Source organism: Primulina eburnea, chromosome 3 (assembly GCF_022965805.1).
Source record: "Primulina eburnea isolate SZY01 chromosome 3, ASM2296580v1, whole genome shotgun sequence".
NCBI classification, from domain to species: domain Eukaryota; kingdom Viridiplantae; phylum Streptophyta; class Magnoliopsida; order Lamiales; family Gesneriaceae; genus Primulina; species Primulina eburnea.
In genome coordinates, this window is record NC_133103.1 from 11,649,009 (window position 1) to 11,666,928 (window position 17,920).

At 34.7% G+C, this 17,920-nt stretch overlaps 1 protein-coding gene, 1 long non-coding RNA gene and 1 pseudogene across 2 annotated transcripts; 2 read left to right on the forward strand and 1 right to left on the reverse strand.

Annotated features, from left to right (window-relative positions):
- On the forward strand, positions 1-2,717 carry LOC140826403 (nuclear intron maturase 2, mitochondrial-like; annotated as a pseudogene).
- Positions 2,718-5,127: 2,410 nt separating this feature from the next.
- Positions 5,128-8,523, forward strand: LOC140826404 (uncharacterized). The gene is made up of 3 exons (XR_012116815.1): positions 5,128-7,234; positions 7,487-7,929; positions 8,070-8,523. It is a non-coding gene; the product is annotated as an uncharacterized lncRNA (long non-coding RNA).
- Positions 8,524-10,719: 2,196 nt separating this feature from the next.
- On the reverse strand, positions 10,720-12,229 carry LOC140828237 (zinc-finger homeodomain protein 6-like). The gene has a single exon (XM_073191224.1). It carries the CDS (start codon positions 11,878-11,880, stop codon positions 10,966-10,968), a length of 915 nt encoding a protein of 304 aa, XP_073047325.1. The 5' UTR covers positions 11,881-12,229; the 3' UTR covers positions 10,720-10,965.
- Positions 12,230-17,920: the final 5,691 nt, after the last annotated feature.

The following is a 17,920-nucleotide window of genomic DNA, read 5'->3' on the forward strand; positions in this document are numbered from 1 at the left end:
AAAAGATCAAAAGCGGAACGCAGTTGGTGTCCACAATCCCTCTTCCCCTGGTTCTTATATGTGTTCGTTCATTCCCCGCTTGAAATCCATGTTACAGCGTAAGATTCTTAGTAAAACCCTTTATTCATGAGCTTTTTTGCCATTTCAGTCGCTATCCCGAGTTTCCATTTTGTTGGGTTATGATAGTTGAAAGTTTTATCTTTTTTTTTGCATTTTTCTTGCTGCTTTTTTGTGTGGCGGCGGGGTGGTGGTTGGGGGCGGGGTGCTTCTGAGCTATCGCAGACACCTCTTAAATGCATCGAAGTGTGACGGTGTTTTGCCGCAGAACACTCGGAAGTAGAACCACAGTCTTATCTCCAAATCCCCACCACCTTGTGTTACTTCATTCTCGATTGACAAATGGAGTCGATCTAAGAAATAACCCTGGGTGTGTTCTATCAAGATCACTTAGCACTTCTACTTATTATAGGTGAGTGCCTGACCCGAATGACTCAGCCTCCTTGATGAAGGAGGACAGTATAGCAGTTTGTTCTCAGCTGTGGATTGAAAACTTCAGAGAACCCGGGAAAACTGTTAACAATTTGACCAATTATTTGAGGAGATTTGAATTGTGGGTTTTGGCATACCAAAAGGTTTGTGCTGATGAGATGGACGCGTACATGCCACAAAGCTCCGTTACACGCTCTGCGCTGGAGGATTTTTTATCTCTACGTAATGCAGTTCTTGATAGTAGATTCAAATGGGGAGCTAGGTTAGAGTTTTTCATTAAGTCGCCAAAGGATAAGACAGAATACGAGTCTTTGTCGAAGAGGAAGATCAAGGCAATCTTGACAACTACCCAGCCAGCTGCTTTTCAAGATAGGATTGTCCAAGAGTGTTATTCATGATTTTGGAGCCAGTTTATGAGTCTAGGTTCTCGCAAAAGTCATTCGCATTTCGGCCAGGGAGGAATGCCCATACAGTGCTGAGGGTGATTAGGCGGAACTTTGCAGGGTACTTGTGGTATATAAAGGGATATTTGAGTTCAGTGTTGGATGGATTGAAAATCGGGATGGTCATTAGTGCTTTGATGAGGGACGTTAGGGATAAGAAAGTGGTTGATTTGATAAAGGCGGCACTGACCACGCCTGTTATCACTAGTAAGGCTGATGACGGGGAGAAGAAAAAGAAGATTAAAAGAAAGTATAAAAAAAAGAGAGTTCTGGCAGAAGATGAGCCGAAGCCTGATCCTTATTGATTGGTAACCTTTTTCGGGTTTGCACCAGAGGAGGCTGAGATACTTCCTTAATTGGGCCATTGTGGAAAGTCCTCTTTTAGCTAACATATGCCTCGATGAATTGGACCGTTGGATGGAAGGCAAAATTAAAGAATTTTATCGACCATCTACAAAAGATGTCATATGGAACTCTCCTGATGTGGATGCAGAACAAGGAAATAAGTCTTGGCCGGAATTTGTTCCAACAAGTGGCCCAGATAAGACTAGGAAGATTGACTATATCCGCTATGGTGGTCACATTTTGATTGGAGTTAGGGGACCCAGGGCCGATGCAGCAACTCTTAGAAAGCAGTTGATAGAATTCTGTGACCAGAAGTATATGCTGAAACTTGACAACGAAAGCCTACCAATTGAGCACATTACTAAAGGCATCATCTTTCTTGACCACGTATTATGCCGAAGGGTGGTCTACCCTGCTCTAAGATATACGGCTACTGGTGGAAAAATAATCAGCGAGAAGGGTGTCGGGACTCTGTTGTCAGTCACTGCAAGCTTGAAGCAGTGTATCAAACAGTTTAGGAAGCTGAACTTTCTGAAGGGAGATAGGGATCCAGATCCACAACCTTGCTTTAGAATGTTTCATGCTACCCAGGCTCACACGAACGCTCAGATGAAGAAGTTCTTGACCACAATAGCTGAGTGGTATAGATATGCGGTCAACAGGAAGAAAATCGTCAATTTCTGCTCTTACATCCTTAGAGGTTCACTTGCAAAGCTCTATGCTGCAAAGTACAAGCTAAGGTCGCGAGCAAAGGTTTACAAGATTGGTTCTCGTAATTTGAGTCGTCCTTTAAAGGAAAAGAAAGGGCAGTCGCCCGAGTACCATAATTTACTGAGAATGGGTCTCGTGGAATCAATTGATGGGCTTCAATACACCCGAATGTCTCTTGTACCAGAGACTGACTATACCCCATTTCCAGCTAACTGGAGACCAGATCACGAGAAAGCATTGCTCGAATATATTGGGCTTGATGACTCTCAAACCCTTGACGAGAGCCTAGACTGCCTTAAAGAACAAGGTCGGATTTCACCTCAATATTACATTTCAATGCTAGTATGGAATTATAAAAGGAATGCCATTTCTGTGGACCATCTTTCCTCTACTCGAATTAGTGAGAATGAATTAAACAAAGAAGAACCTTTATTGTCGGATTCAAATGATGAATCAAATGAAAGAACTGCCAATGAAGAAGAAAAGGTAGAAAGGATTCATGTTGCACAAATGTAAGGTAGTTAAGTCAAAGGATTCATGTTGCACAAATGTAAGGTAGTTAAGTCAGTTTTTTCTCGTTCGGGGGTCATTATTCTTTGTTGTTTTTATGCACTGCTTAATAGTTTGTAACAGAATTATATAACTCAAACAAAATTCATACTTCATTCATGAAATATTCAGTTACTACTGCTTCATTATCACGGGCCTTAGTTCTATGCATAATGCATATGCATAAAAACTGCCACCGTCCTGAACATTTAATAGAAGAATGGCTTGATGAAAGTTTTCTCTCGATATAATATAATATGTTCAATAATAATGCAATTTTGCATGTATTTGATTAACTTGGATCCAGAAATTGTCATAGTTTTGAGATTGTCACGCCGTAAAATGTGGTTGCCTATGCTGGTTGTAGAAGAGAAACCAAGCATTAGTGTTCTCACCCCAGATAAATTTTTTCTATGGTACTCTGCGTTCATGAAATAAAGGTTATTATACTAGTATTGAAATCGAAATTTTGTATTGTCCAAACTTTCACGTTTATAGACATAAGTGCAATATTTGATGTTATTTCATATATGTTCATTAAGTTGTGTTTGGATTGATGGATTTAGGATGATAAATTTCGAATCATTTGACTCGTTTGGATGAACAAAATTGGAGATAAATGATTATATTATTTCAATGATGATTGTTGTGAATTTCAAATACATCCCATCATTTGAAATTCATCTTTAAAATGCTTCTTCATATCAAATATCTTCCTCCAATCAAATCCTCAATCCAAGACAAGAACATCCTTAGAAATTAGGTGGTTCATCTATGAACCTCTCGGTTTCAACCAGCCATATATTTTCCATAACATTTCACTCGAGATGGTTGAATTTAATTTGATTGCAAGTATTGGAAAAACAAAAAAATGAGATTTGTTGCCTGAATTTTGAAATACTTAGTCATCGTTGACTACCTAATTATGAATGGAGTTGTCACCTGTGATCTCCTCATCTTCTTCTTCTAATTTTTTTTTCAATACGGTCCGTGTGATGCAGGTCCACGAATAATGGCATTGGATCAACCACTAGGGCCGACCTTAAAGTACAATAAATGTCGCCACGGCCCTGAACTCTCACCCAGTGATCCAGTCCAGGTAAGAAGTGATTACTTTTTTTACCAATAAAATGAGACGTGCCAGGTTTATTCACAAATTTAGTTGCAAAATAAATGAAATGAACTGTTGAACTGTTCAAAAGATATAGGACCAACATCTGTCCTTTTATTTTATTCAAGTTTACCACAAGCCATCAAAAAATGCCGAAATTTCCTACCTGAAACGGTATAAAGCTATGCTAATCCCTGAAACTATGCCCAAGAGCCAATTATTCTATATATAGTCGTTAATTTGCATGCAAAATTTTACGTTAACTTTGGTAGATGAAGGGGAAATTAGGGGAGTTGGTCAAGGGAGAAGAAGAAGAGGATAATTCTTCGCCTTTTTTTTTGCCTTCATTAAGTTGAGTCGAAACAATGACAGACAGAAGCAATTTGCCATTGCCAAAGTTTGGAGAATGGAACTTGAAAAATGGGGGAACAGGCCAATATTCCATGATCTTTGAGAAGGCCCGGAATACGAAACGAGCTGGAGGAGATGAACAGGATCTTCGTAACTCGCCAAGGAGCCGGGAGACGGTGCCATTGACCAAACAGGAAGCGCGATCGCCAAAGCCCTCAACCCACAAGAGGTGGCTGTGTTGCTCGAACCCAAAGGAAACGGAACATTGATCATAAGAAATCCCAGGATCAATTCTGCAGAAATCTTTTGGAAAATTTTATGTTTCCAAAAAAATATAGACAGCATCATCTGTTGTGTTTTTCTTTTTCTTTTTTCTTTTTAATAGAAAAAAGAGGACGATCCATCTCTAGTTTGATGTGCTGAAATAATTTAATTTATATGCTGAAATAATATATTGATGTCATATCATTTATTTAGTCAAACATATAAGATTAAAAGAATGACATAAAATAAAGTCTGATTAGGAGAACATACTTTTTGTAAACAAAATCAGATAATGAAAATAAGGAAAATGGGCATTGTAATAATTTATCAAATCCTAAAATTAATATTATAAAAAATGTTTGTGAATTTAATTACTATATGTAATATATTTTACTATTTTTTTGAGTGTTTATGAAAAGATTGGACAACGAAAAAATACATAATAGAGTAATATATTGGGGCTAAATGCGTACATAGTAAATATTGTAATTGACAAACAACTCTCTCAATTATTTTAAGAGTAGCTCTCTTGTGAGATAGTCTCACGAATCTTTATCTGTGAGACGGGTCAACTCTACCGATATTCACAATAAAAAATAATACTCTTAGCATAAAAAATAATACGTTTTCATGGATAACCTAAATAAGATATTCATCTCACAAAATATGTTCCGTGATACTATCTCACACAAGTTATTGTCTTATTTTAATAGGTGAGAGGGTCCTGCATTATTGAATTATTAGCCACATTCTTCACCCAAAATTTTAAAAGGTTTTTAACATTTATGTATTTATGAAATTACATAAATACCCTGAACACAAGCGAATAAATTGTAGAATTTTTTTGGTGCATTAATCGGTAGCAGTCCGGCTCCATATTTCTCATTACTTCTGTCTCACAACACTAGTGAGTGCGCTTTAATGGAAGAGGAATCAAGAAATGAGGTGCTCAAATCCAGCGACCAAACGAATTCCTTTGCAAAATCAAATCTCCACCAATTAACCCACCACAGAAACTGGTCCCATCATTCTTCTACAAAACTGTAATGATTAAAACTTCATTGACGGAAAAGGCAGATTTGGAGGATCAAGATTTTGCCTGAAGAAAAAGATCAATATGCTTCGAATAACGGTAAGTTGTTATGTCACTCTCTTTATCCTCTTGAAAACTTGGGGAAACGGGTGATATTGTCATCAATTCATGAACCGAGAGGACGCTCAGAAAAGATGTCATCTTTCACTGAGTATCTAAGAGAATTCTTCGAAGTTCTGATATGATGGTTCCTGTTGAGGATCAGATTAATAATTTTTGTAAGAAGTTGAAATTTCTCAAAACCATTCTTTGGGATAAACCGATGCAATGTGCTAGAACCAAGAATCAGCTCTTGAAATTAATGAGGTAGCTAACCACGCAGGAAGTTTCTTATGCTTATTCTTTTTCACCGTATATAGATTTAGGGAGAGCAGAATTGATCTGGTTCTTGCTGCTGTGTTCCGATAATTCAAGTTTTTGAAAACAAAGATCATAGATCATTGTGTCACGGTCTCAACCCTGTTAAGTAGTATGACTGCTGCTCCGCTGCTAGTTGTTATTTCACCATGTGCGCTTCATTTTCTTCTTGAGGATTTGGAAGAACAAACGAATAGAGATGATGATGTGATTGATGAATTGAGAACCCTTATGAGGAATTAGTAGATTTGCAAGTCTTATTAGGTGATATGGAGGCAGAGCAGAAGGGAGTGATTCAGGAACTGGAAAGGGTTGTGATAACTATCAGGGATTTCACATATGAAGCTAGATATATTATCGAATTGTTCATGGTTGATCACGTGCCAATTTGCTACTTCACGGTGAGGGTATCTCTGTAAGTGACAGGATTCAAAGTATAAAGATGGACTTGCAGAAATAAGGAAGGGTTATTAATATTCACACCACACCCTTTAATTGATGATTATGTTGTTGGATTTGAAGACGAGGCGAATAAAACTGTAGAACAACTTGTTGGAGGATCAGAAAAGCTACAAATTCTTTCCATATGTGGGATGCTTGGACTTTTTTAGACAACTTTAGCTAAGAAACTGTATGATGATCCTCATGTTATTTATAGATTTGAAGTTCGATCCTAGGCTGTTGTGTCTCAAACTTACAGTTGAAGAAATCTATTGGTTAAAATTCTGATTGATTTAACTTATTGATTTAACCAGGGAACTCGAGAAGGATTCAATGGACGAACAGATTTACAAAAGTTTGATATGAAGAAGATACCTACTTGTGATGGACGATGTATGGAATTACGATGTAGAATGATTTGAGAAGATATCTCCCAGATGATAGCAACGAAAGCAGGATATTGTTCGCCAGTCGGAGTAAAGACGTGGTTCCATCTGAGAGTATTATTCAACTGCTTCCTCTTCTCTTGCATGATCAATGTTGGGTTTTATTACAGCGGAAGGTGTTTCAAAAAGAAGCTTGTCCTCTTGAATTGTTGGACATCTGTATGCAAATCGCAGAATATTGTCAAGGATTACCAGTTTACCACTTTCAGTTGTTGTAATAGCTCCAGTGCTTGCTAATCTAGACAAGAAAGAACCTTTGTGACAAGAAGTTGCTAAAAGTATAAAATCATATGTTTATTCATATGTTTCTGATAATTTGAATCAGTGCCGAAACATACTAGATCTTAGTTACGAGCATTGCCACAGCAATCGAAACTATGTTTTCTATACTTTGGAGAGTTTCATGAAGATGAGGAAATCGTAGTAAAGAAGTTGATATCAATGTGGATTGCCAAAGGGTTCGTCCATGAAAAAGATCAGAAAAGCCCTGACGATGTAGGGAAAGACTATTTGATGGACCTGATTCCCAAAGAACGTCCACTGGTGGTGTAAAAGCTTGTCGTTTTCATGATCTATTGTGTGATTTGTGTTTAAGAGTTGTTAGAGAAGAAGGCTTTCTGAACTCGATCGAATTGTAAGTCCATCTGTCTCCCTTCCTTCCTCCTATACATTGTAGTATCATTTATCTATAGCTTGTATCTAAGCTCTAGTTAAAAGTAAAGAATATAAAATATTCCTGCTATAAATCACTTCCTTAGAATCGGGTACTTTCAAGAAAAGGTAAAGTAACCGATGCCATGATCTTTAGCATGAAGCCAGCGCAAGATGGCCCTCTAGCTGATTAACAAATTTATTCTTGCAGTAATGAGATCCCACGTTTTTGTAGGGAATTCGATGTCATTGAACAAGATTATCCCTGGGGTTTTTCTGGTTTACCGAGTTCTGTCTCCAGACCTTTCAGCCTTCATGTCGGTTCTTTGTTGGGCTTCTATCTCTCCAGTAATAATCACACGTTTCAAAGCTTTAAACTTCTCAGGGTACTAGAGGTTTCCATGTACGAAGCTCTTGTTTACTTGAGGTACTTGGCCACTGAACACTTGCTCCCATCTATAGGCCACCTCGTGAGCCAAGAAATACTTATAGTGCGTCACGCATCAAAGGTTTCCGATGCCTTTCTAGAGGTGTTGATGAAATTGGTTAAGCTGAAACGCCTCCGTTTCAAGAGTCGTGTTCAATTCGGGGTTTCTTGCCATCTTCTAGCCAATCTAAAGGCTAAAAGCTTTCAAACGAAGAATCTACAAGCCATTTCCTTTTTGCATTTTTATCGTGGTAGGGATGATGAGATATTGAGTTTTTTCCCTGTTTTGTCAGATTGAAATCCTCGTTTATTGTTGATCAACATTAATCTCAAACGTATCCTGTGATAGACTTCCTTACACAGCTTGAATAACTCACTCTGTATCTTGAAGGTAAGTTGGATTGGTTCCAAGACATGCTCGGTTTCCCACTTGCTCTCAGAAAACTAGTTCTACGTAAGTTCGAAGTTTCTTGGAAAAAAGTTCAATAATAGGGAGATTGCCGCATCTTGAGTTCTTGAAACAGCTAGTTAATGTTACCTTACAAGGAAGAAAATGGGATACCAGTTTCAACAGCTCAAGTTCTTATGTGCAAATTAAAACATTTTGAGTTGCAACCTTACTATCAAGTATCCCTCTATCGCGCATAGCAATGGTCGAAAGGAAAACGCAATCCCTGCCTTCGTAAGTACGACCGACTGGTCTCTCCACCCTCGGGGAGGAAATTTACATCTTCTGCTAAAAAAGAAAAAAAAAATTACGCTGATTTATATGAATATATAAAAACTCGATTCAACTCCTGAAAAGGGAGAACTCCACAATTCCACAAAAACACTTGTAGCCTTTTTGCTGTCAAAATTCTTGACTTATGTGCATGCTTTCATTGTTAACGGTACAAAGCTAACAACGAGAAATCAAGTTTCTTGGAACCTGAATATGTGAACTTTTGGCCTGGCCAGGAACATTTATATTTCGATTTACATCCTAGGAAAAATCTATCGAGGTAGATTTTTTCGAAATTTATTTGTTGTCTACCCAATGGTTCCTTGGTGGTAAGGATATAAATATTAGAGAATCAAAATACTAAAATTCAATATGTTAATTTGTATTTCATAAAAGAAAACATAAGCATGTTAATTCTTTTTCTTGGTTTTTGGCGTAATATTTTTATAAAAATATTTCCATGTGTGTTGTAAATTGAGAAAGGAGAGAAACATATATAATAATGTTTGGCAAAACTTGTTTGAGACGGTCTCACGGGCCGTATTTTGTGAGACGGATCTTTATTTGGGTCATTCATGAAAAAATATTATTTTTTATTGTGAATATTGATAGGGTTGACGCGTCTCGCAGATAAAAATTCATGAGATCGTCTCACAAAAGACTTACTCATAATGTTTTCCTATGTATTTGAATTGATAATGTTTACTTTAGTAAATAAAATTTTGAAATAATTTTATGCATGTATTTTTATATTTATAAAAAAAAGTACTCGGGTGCTAGAAAAAATTATGGACGCGAAAGATTCAACTATGGACAAAAATTATGATATTTTTAATTACCTCATTAATTTCTTCTCATTTATATATGAGTGAGTCTCATGTGAGACCGTCTCACGGGTCATAATCCGTGAGACGGGTCAACCCTACCCATATTCACAATAAAAAGTAATACTCTTAGTATAAAAAGTAATACTTTTTCATGGGTGATCCAAATAAGAGATCCGTCTCACAAATACGACCCGTGAGACCGTCTCACACAAGTTTTTGCCTTTATATATTTTACCTCTTTAAAATAATAGAGAGCTCCACGTAATTTTCCCAGAATTAATCCTCTGGTACAGGCATTGACAATAACAAGAATACGATGTTCTGTTTTGCTGCGCCGACTTGATTTAGATGAAGGAATTTGATTTTTTTGAGAGATTTGAAAAATAAATTTTAAATAATGTCAATATTAAGTGTAATTAAAATCCTTTATAATAACATATGGAAACTATCTTAATTTCCAAATTTCCAAATAACTAAAATATATCCAAAATGTGTGATTAGAATTTAGAAATAACATATTCCAAATATATTACAGATTATATAAACCCAAAATTATATGAAATTAACCACAATTTAAATATTTTTATAGCCAAATGCATCATTCTCATTAGTTAGTGGAGCGTATTAAAAACAAAGATCAAATAAGCAGAAAACAAAACGAAAAATAGGCACGAGGGTGAATGAAGTAGACCCGTTGTTCATTTAAAATATTTAAAATTTTCACATATAATTCTCCATAACTTTAGAGACAAAAGTTTTTTAAAATCTGGTCTGAAATTATTGCTTATTCAGCTAAAAGCTTATTTGAAAAAGTACTTAATCTCTAATTAAATCGAATTTAACATTATATTAAACAATTGGAAAATTATATTTTAAAACTAGAATTTACACTTCTTTTTTTACTTTTTGCCCTGTTGTCAATCAATTTATTGTCTTAATACACATCATTGCACTTTTTTCAATGAGCCAAAAAATGACTGTGTGTAACACCACAAAGTGCTAATATAGTGTCGTGTTGATGTCACGTCAACGCTTCGATTAAAAATGATTAAAATTGATATGGGGAAATAATTATTACTCATGCATGATCGAAAAACCATGAAAATAGCACAAATTCATGATCTGGAGAGGCGGAGAGGAGTAGAGATTACAGAGATGCATATATATATATATATATATATATATATATATATCCTCAATAACATTATAATCCCCAACTTAATATGTTTTCTCAGAGTGATATAAAGTACCTACACTTGCCAAATTCATGGCCAAGTTAAACTTTACGTAATTAGCTAGCCCACAAGTGTAACCTATACATTCATATTTCATCACCAAAATTTAAGTAGATGATTTAGTTTTCATCAACTTTTAACATGGAACATGAATAATCAGCACGTAAATTATACTTCTGGCAACATTGGCATGATTAATATCATTTGAAAGAAATTAATTTTTTGTGCTCTCGACATTGAATTAAGATTGGTTAAACAGAAAAGTCTAAGATAATAATGGTAAATTCCAAATATATTATCTTAAATGACAGTTGCTTGTCTTATTTAACTAATAGAGTTAACATAATTAAGTGGTATATTGGCTGTGAATCCTGATTAATGAGTCGTCTCCTAATTTATCAGTTTTCCCCCTACAATGGCTAAAGATACATGACAAGCTAGAAAGTAAAGTTCATCGATATATTAATCAACAAAAAATGGGATAATGGGAGTCAAAATCTTGCCTTAGATTTGTTTCTTCTTCATGGCTTGTTTTTTATTGTGCATCCATACCTTGAACACTTGTCTCTTCACTCCGAATTCATTGCAAAACTGCTGCACTTGTTCATCGTCTTGCCTCTGAATCCTCCAACCCAGCTTATCAGCAAATTCATGCATCTTATCCTTCTGTTCTTGATTGAATTTCGTTCGGAATCTCTTCTTGGAGCCTCCCGTAGATGATGCAAAGGCATGTCCGCCGGCACTGGATTGGAACATGCTGAAATCTTCGCTGGATGACTCCGCAGTGGCCCCAGCACTGTTTCCGCCGAAGTTCATCATTATGGGATGCGTATGGGAGGCAGGAAAGGGTTTATGGTGATGATAAGTCTCTATTGCAGGTGGGTTTCGCCTGCTGTGAGATAACTGAGGGTGGTGGGGGTCAACTTCGGCATCCACTCGCCGATGGAAACTCCGGTGGCAGTTACAGGCTGCACATCTCATAGATTCGAACGTGCCCTCTTGTCCACCAGGCATGAATTCTCCGCATCCATCGACAACATAATTACCCATGCTTGCAGCATGATTCTTGAGGCATTCTATGTACTTAGTTGACAAATCAGCACTTGAGGAAGTCGCCGTCGGCACTGCTTGTGGTCGTCTTGGAACAGGTGTATTAGGATTTGACGCGCCACCGGCTTTCATGGTGGCTGGATCTGGATCTGGGGTGGGGTACTTATGTGCAAACAGCAGCTGCGGAGGCTGATCTAGGGTTTGAGTGGGGCTGAAAATAGCACTCCCCCGGCGGGAAGAAACCGCCGCATTTCCTCTTCTCTCAAGGGGAGCTGAAACTATAGGAGCAAGAGGCAGCTTCAATGTCGATTCTTTGTTGATCTCTGGTGCATTGAAGCTTATGGAATTTGGCATCCCCCTGTGTTCCATGAAATCCAACTTTTTAAGTAATAAATCTCCTGTTAATCACTCCTAGTAGACCTTATAATAACGAAAATCTTGGGTTTTCCTCTCTTCTTCTATGTAATTCTACCTCAAGAAATCAACTCAATCAGCTTAATATTATGAACAAAATCGAAAACCAGCTGAGTTATCCGTGTATTGGGTAGTTTGACGTGTAATATTCCTGTGCATAAATGCGAGTATTAATTGTCAGTACACCACCAAATACATGAAACCTAAGGGTACAAAACCTACAGTCTTTCGCACGGATTCAAGGAATTATTAAGGTAGGCTATTAAAGAAATAGAAAGAATTAGTTAGAAAATGCGCAAAAAAATCGTAGAGTTTTAAGCTAGTGAGTAGGGGGCTGGCTGTCTCAAAATTTATAATAAAAGGGCAACATTGATTCAGAAAACAAGAGTCATTAAATTTAAGAAAGTGAACCAAAATCTTGGATGGCCCCTACTCGCTAGCTAGCCATGGTCCAAGAACATTCTGACCATTAAGTTCACATGTAGTAGTACATTACACATGATAACGTAACAGGACAGAATCACAACCATAGATTGAATGATTGATTATACAACCACATAAAAATATCATTAGAATTCTATATATGTTTTTCCCATAAATTGACTTCTCTCTTGTCCTAATTAAAACAAGATTCCTAGCTTCGCCGCTATTCATTTATTCTAGTAAAAATCTTTGTTTTTATACAGTAATCTTGAGTTGAGATCTAAATCAAGATCTTGTAAGATCGATCCAATAACAATGCTCTAAAAGCTCAAATGATCATCGATCGAGAGAGAGCCAAAAATTTATAAATTTATTTTAAATATTTAATTTTTACCATGTGGGACAAGAGATCTCATTATCATCCATATTTCAGAACGCGACGTCCTCGTCGCGGCATGACCCCCTATGCTGAGAATCTAGAGGTGGCTCTTGTCATGTAGCACTTTGCCCCGTAGGTTCAAGAGGTGACTCTCAGGCACGTAGTACACTCTCATGCACGTAGTACTTTGCGTCGCATAGCTCTTATTTCCATGTGTTCCTTGCCGGTGACCGGCTCTGATATCATTTTGTCACACCCCGAGCCCGGACCTACATGACTGCACAATGGTCTCCTATAGCAACTACTTCGTATCTGTCATCGCTTTACGAAAATGATTAATCGAAGTTGTTATAGAAGTCCATTGTAGTCTATTTTAAACTCATTATAAATATTTAATTTTTACTTTGTGGACAAGAGATATCACATCAGATATGACATTTTAAATTCTTAATGTATCGAATTAACAATATTAATCATATAACTATGATCCACAGCTCGATTTTAATCGTTCTTCACATAAATACTATTGTATAGCAAAAATCGGTGAGAACAACTAAAAAATTGAATAACTAACACTATTATTAAAATAAAAATTAATAACCATATCGATCTTATGTTAAAATGTTACGTTCAGAAATTTAATACGATCGAAAGAAAATTGAGATGTTAATGTATACATAGATATTTAATAAATAACTAAAAACGTCATTAGTTTTATAATTATTACATGAGTAAATATTACATCTAAACTTAATTATTATTGACAATGAAATGACCCGTGCTTTTCTCTCGATTCCCACCCACGACACAACATTTTGAAAGTATAAGCAGTATACCTACTTTAGAAGTAAATTGGAGTCATACACGAACTCGAGGATATATATTTTTTTATTACAAGAAATTGAGTTTTGAGAGGTAAAAATTCCATGACAGTTACTCACAGTACTTCCTCGTTTACACAGACGAGGACATACAGTGCATTCGACCCGATTCGCACCGCCTTTTATTTTCAATAATTTTATATGCATCGAAGCACTAAAAATATCATAATTATGCACATTGAAACAATATATTAATTATCTATTAAAAAAAATTTAATCGAAGACGTTGTGTTCATATATTTTATATATCAATCATGTTATTATAAATTAAGAATACTTCTTTTGTCATACGGTCTCACGAATCTTTATGTGTGAAACAGATCAACCCTACCGATATTCACAATAAAAAAGCAATACTCTTAATCAGCATAAAAAGTAATATTTTTTCAAGAATGACCAAAATAAAAAATCCGTTTTACAAAATACGACCCGTGAGACTGTTTCATACAAGTTTTTGTCATAAATTAATTGGAGTTCGAGACTTCGAGTTACAACTGTCTATGATCAAATTAAAATTATAATTCGCCTTTTATATGTGATAATATATATATATATATATATATATATATATATATATATATAAACTAGTTGATTAAATTTGTGAAAAATTATAAATCAGTTTCTATATTTACATATACATAAAAATTATAGCTTTGTTATCTTTGACCAATATTCTACTGCTGATTTAGGTTATATACAATGATCCAACGTTTTCAACGATATTAGTTAATTAATTAATGTAACATGAGAGCTGGATTTGGCAGGCCATTGGTCCCGATGTAAAGTATGATTTTCACACGCTAGATTTGTTCTATAAGGTTAAAATATGTTATAAGAGACCTCGAGGACTACGAAGGGGGTGGTTTTGAGCTATGGATTTTTTTTTGACCAAATTGGAATTTTTTTCACTAACAAATAATTAGGTAATTATCGTACTAAATTTATATTTTGGAGACGTACTCGTTTGCTCTCTTGAGTCTCGTGCCTAAATTTTAGGCTTTACGTACTGTCTTGAAACAATCCATTCTGATATTAAATGTTAGTGAATTTTATAAGAGAGATCAAATGACAAACATATAATTTGTAGATTCATATATGATAAATTAATATACGCACTCAGTATTGTAGCAAAATCATGAAGAGTAGTAGTATTTTTGCCAAACAAAGTGTAGAGAGTCACTTTAATCAACTGTTAGGATTATTATTTATTTCTTAGATGAAACTCGAATTCTAGACTCGTCTCAAACTGGAGATATTTGTGTCAGATATGACTAATCATTTGGCTATAGAAAGTGAATTGCTTGAGGTCTTAAGACTAGCAATCCAGCTCCGAAACCGCAATTGACACGGAAAGGGATTGTTGTTCATAAACGTATAGGAAATTAAAGTATTATAATGTGTGTATCAGAAGTTAGTGTTGTGCTCTGGTGTTGTCGACTACGAGGGCACAACATGCAGCTGAAATTAATATCTAGCACACACGTAAGCGTTTTATAAACTGACACCAGTTATTTAAATTATGCACAAGTACGAAAACTTGTGCATGCCTAATGGCAAAAATTTACTAGAAAAGTTACGTAAATTATTTACATCAAAACAATACTAGTGAGAATAAACAAGCTTAAATTCCTTGGCACTCAAGGACAACAAAATACATCAGGGTAACTAATATTAAAGTTAGATGCTTAATAACAAAGAAAACGCGTGCTCAAAACCAAACACAATCACTCTTCGATCGACACTCTGTGACAGTGTTGTTCTCCGAGTGTTGGCAACACCAATCAGCAACACTGTTGTGACATCAGTCAATCGCTCACAAGCAACTTCAATGCTGATATTTTCAATCCAAAATTCCTGCAGCACGCCCTTTATTTCTCTTCAGAAGCACTTTTATATAGATCTTTTTTCACCTTTCTCAATCTCATTTCATAGATACTAGAGATCCTATAAATAAGGAAAATAAAGAGTTTATATGGAATTGAACTCTATTTAAGGCTAAGATGTTATATCTTATAGATATGTCCTAAATTTAAATACATAGAATAAATCTTATCATATAATCACTTTAAATTAATCTAGAGATGCAAAATTATAATATTTCATTAAAATGAATATTGATTAAATAAGAATAAAATATTCCTTTCAGACACAAACTAATTAGAGCTGAGATGAGTTTAATCCATTATTTAAAAAGACAAACGTTGAATTATAAATATAGGAATGTGAGTTTTGTTTAAGGGAAAATTTAGTTTCTTATCCGTTCGTTCAAGCCCACAAGCTCGCAGTTGAGTTTAGGATTTGCAAAACCAGTTTCTTTCGATGGATACGAGTGTTGGAAATTTGAATGAAAATTATGTTTATATGAATGTAAGAGTGATTTTTGATTTTTCATATTTTTGAGTTAATTGTTGTTCATGATCGTGGGAGTATTTTTTAGCTTTCCATATAGTTTTAGTTTATTAGAGACTTTTGACTCTTTGTATTATTGAGTTAATTGCAAGCTTAATTGTCTTTATTTTCAAGCTTATAAATAATGCGTTCATTTCTTCAATCCATATATATGTTTTTTACAAATACAATCAATATATCATTCAAACATTCTGATCTTTCATTTTACATTGTTAACTTTCATTTGGCCCCTGGATGTACGATTTGAGTTCGTCGGAGTAGCGAATTTGTACTTAATTTACTATGATTCAACCATTATATTATGAGAAACAAATGTTCGAAGTGTCGATCCTCAAGCACCTCATGGAGGGAAAAAATACGTTTTAAAAAAAATGTACTTATTACATTGTCTCAGTTAGTTTGTTTCATTATTTCATTACAAACTTATTTTGTTAGTTTATGTTTATGTTGCTAGTGGAATGTTATTCTATTTTACATTGCAACAATGATTGTTGGTCTTTTGTTTGCATAAATTTTGGTCCAGTAGGTTTGACATACAAATTCTGTTTAGAATGTGATGTTGTCAATTCGAGAGAAACTTATTTAACTTATTATCGGTTTACTGTGTTTTATTTTGATATTCACCATATTGTGCCTAATGTTGTTGAGTATGTTATAATGTTATAAAATTGTTTTTGTATTTGTTTCTTGATCGGATCCCAACAATGAGAAATCAAGGAATTTACCTTTTTAGAACAATTATTGGCTGTATAAAATTGGTTCAAGTTAAAACATCTATCGAAATTTCTATCTTTGATTTCTTGTATCCTAAATGAAAATCAGGATTACAAAGTTAAAATATAAAAAAATAGAGCAAGAAAAGTAGTCTTGCAAGAAAAGTAGCTTTCATGTCGAGATTTTTTTGACCTTTACAGCTAATTAGAAAGTCGAAAACATTTAATAATCCTATACTATTTTTTTTATTTGATTACTAATATTCTTTTCTAGTCAAAACCAATTTTCTAGGGCTAAACTCTGTAAGAGAGATCTAGGGAAGAACTGTGGTTCAACCCCAATTTATATAATACTTAATTCTAAATTGTAATATATAAAAAATTTAATCATAGTATTTAATTTTATATTACAAGCCAATAGAGGCAAAAAAGGTATTTTGTTTGCTTATGATTTATAATCTACGTGGTTAAAGCTCAACCATATCTCTCCACTATCCCAAGATTATTATTTTTTTGGGCATGAAATCTTTTATTTCAACATCAAATATTTTTTTTGAGAGCAACGTTTGTTATATTTTTGTTGTTCAAGTGTTTGTGTAATATTTTCTACAGCAAGAACATGTAATACCAAATGATCATGTGTGTAGATTAAGACAATGACTTAAAATTAAAATCCATGATACAAGAATATTTGATAATGATAATGCAAATAAAATTAGTCGCCGATTTATAAATTATTAATGACATGATTAAAATAGTGTTGAACATAAAATGATGTAAATTTGGTGGGCAAGAATCTTTTATTTGTTTTTTTTTTATTATTTATTGATTATAATGTAGTTAATATGTTTGGGGATCATAAATTATTGTTAGTGCCACACGCTTAAGACTAAAAATGTGCATGAATCGTAGTGTGAATCAAATGACTCAGTAGATTCATTGCATGCAGGCAACATTCTGGTCATGAATCCAATAATTTTTTAATATAGTTAAATCATACAAGTACCATTCATGTGTGACATTTATTTTCTTAAGTTTTGAAATCGCAATTTACAAGGAAACCACTCAATCTAGGTTTGAAAGTTTTGGGAATCGAGGAAAAAAAAAAGGTCTTTTGTGATATATTTTGATGAGAAACGAGTTGATCATGTTCATTATATGAAGTGAAAAGTAATATTTTTAATATAAAA

What these genes read in the sequence shown, in the direction of transcription:
- LOC140828237 (XM_073191224.1), bottom strand. Translation starts at nt 11,880, where the DNA reads ATGGAACACAGGGGGATGCCAAATTCCATAAGCTTCAATGCACCAGAG.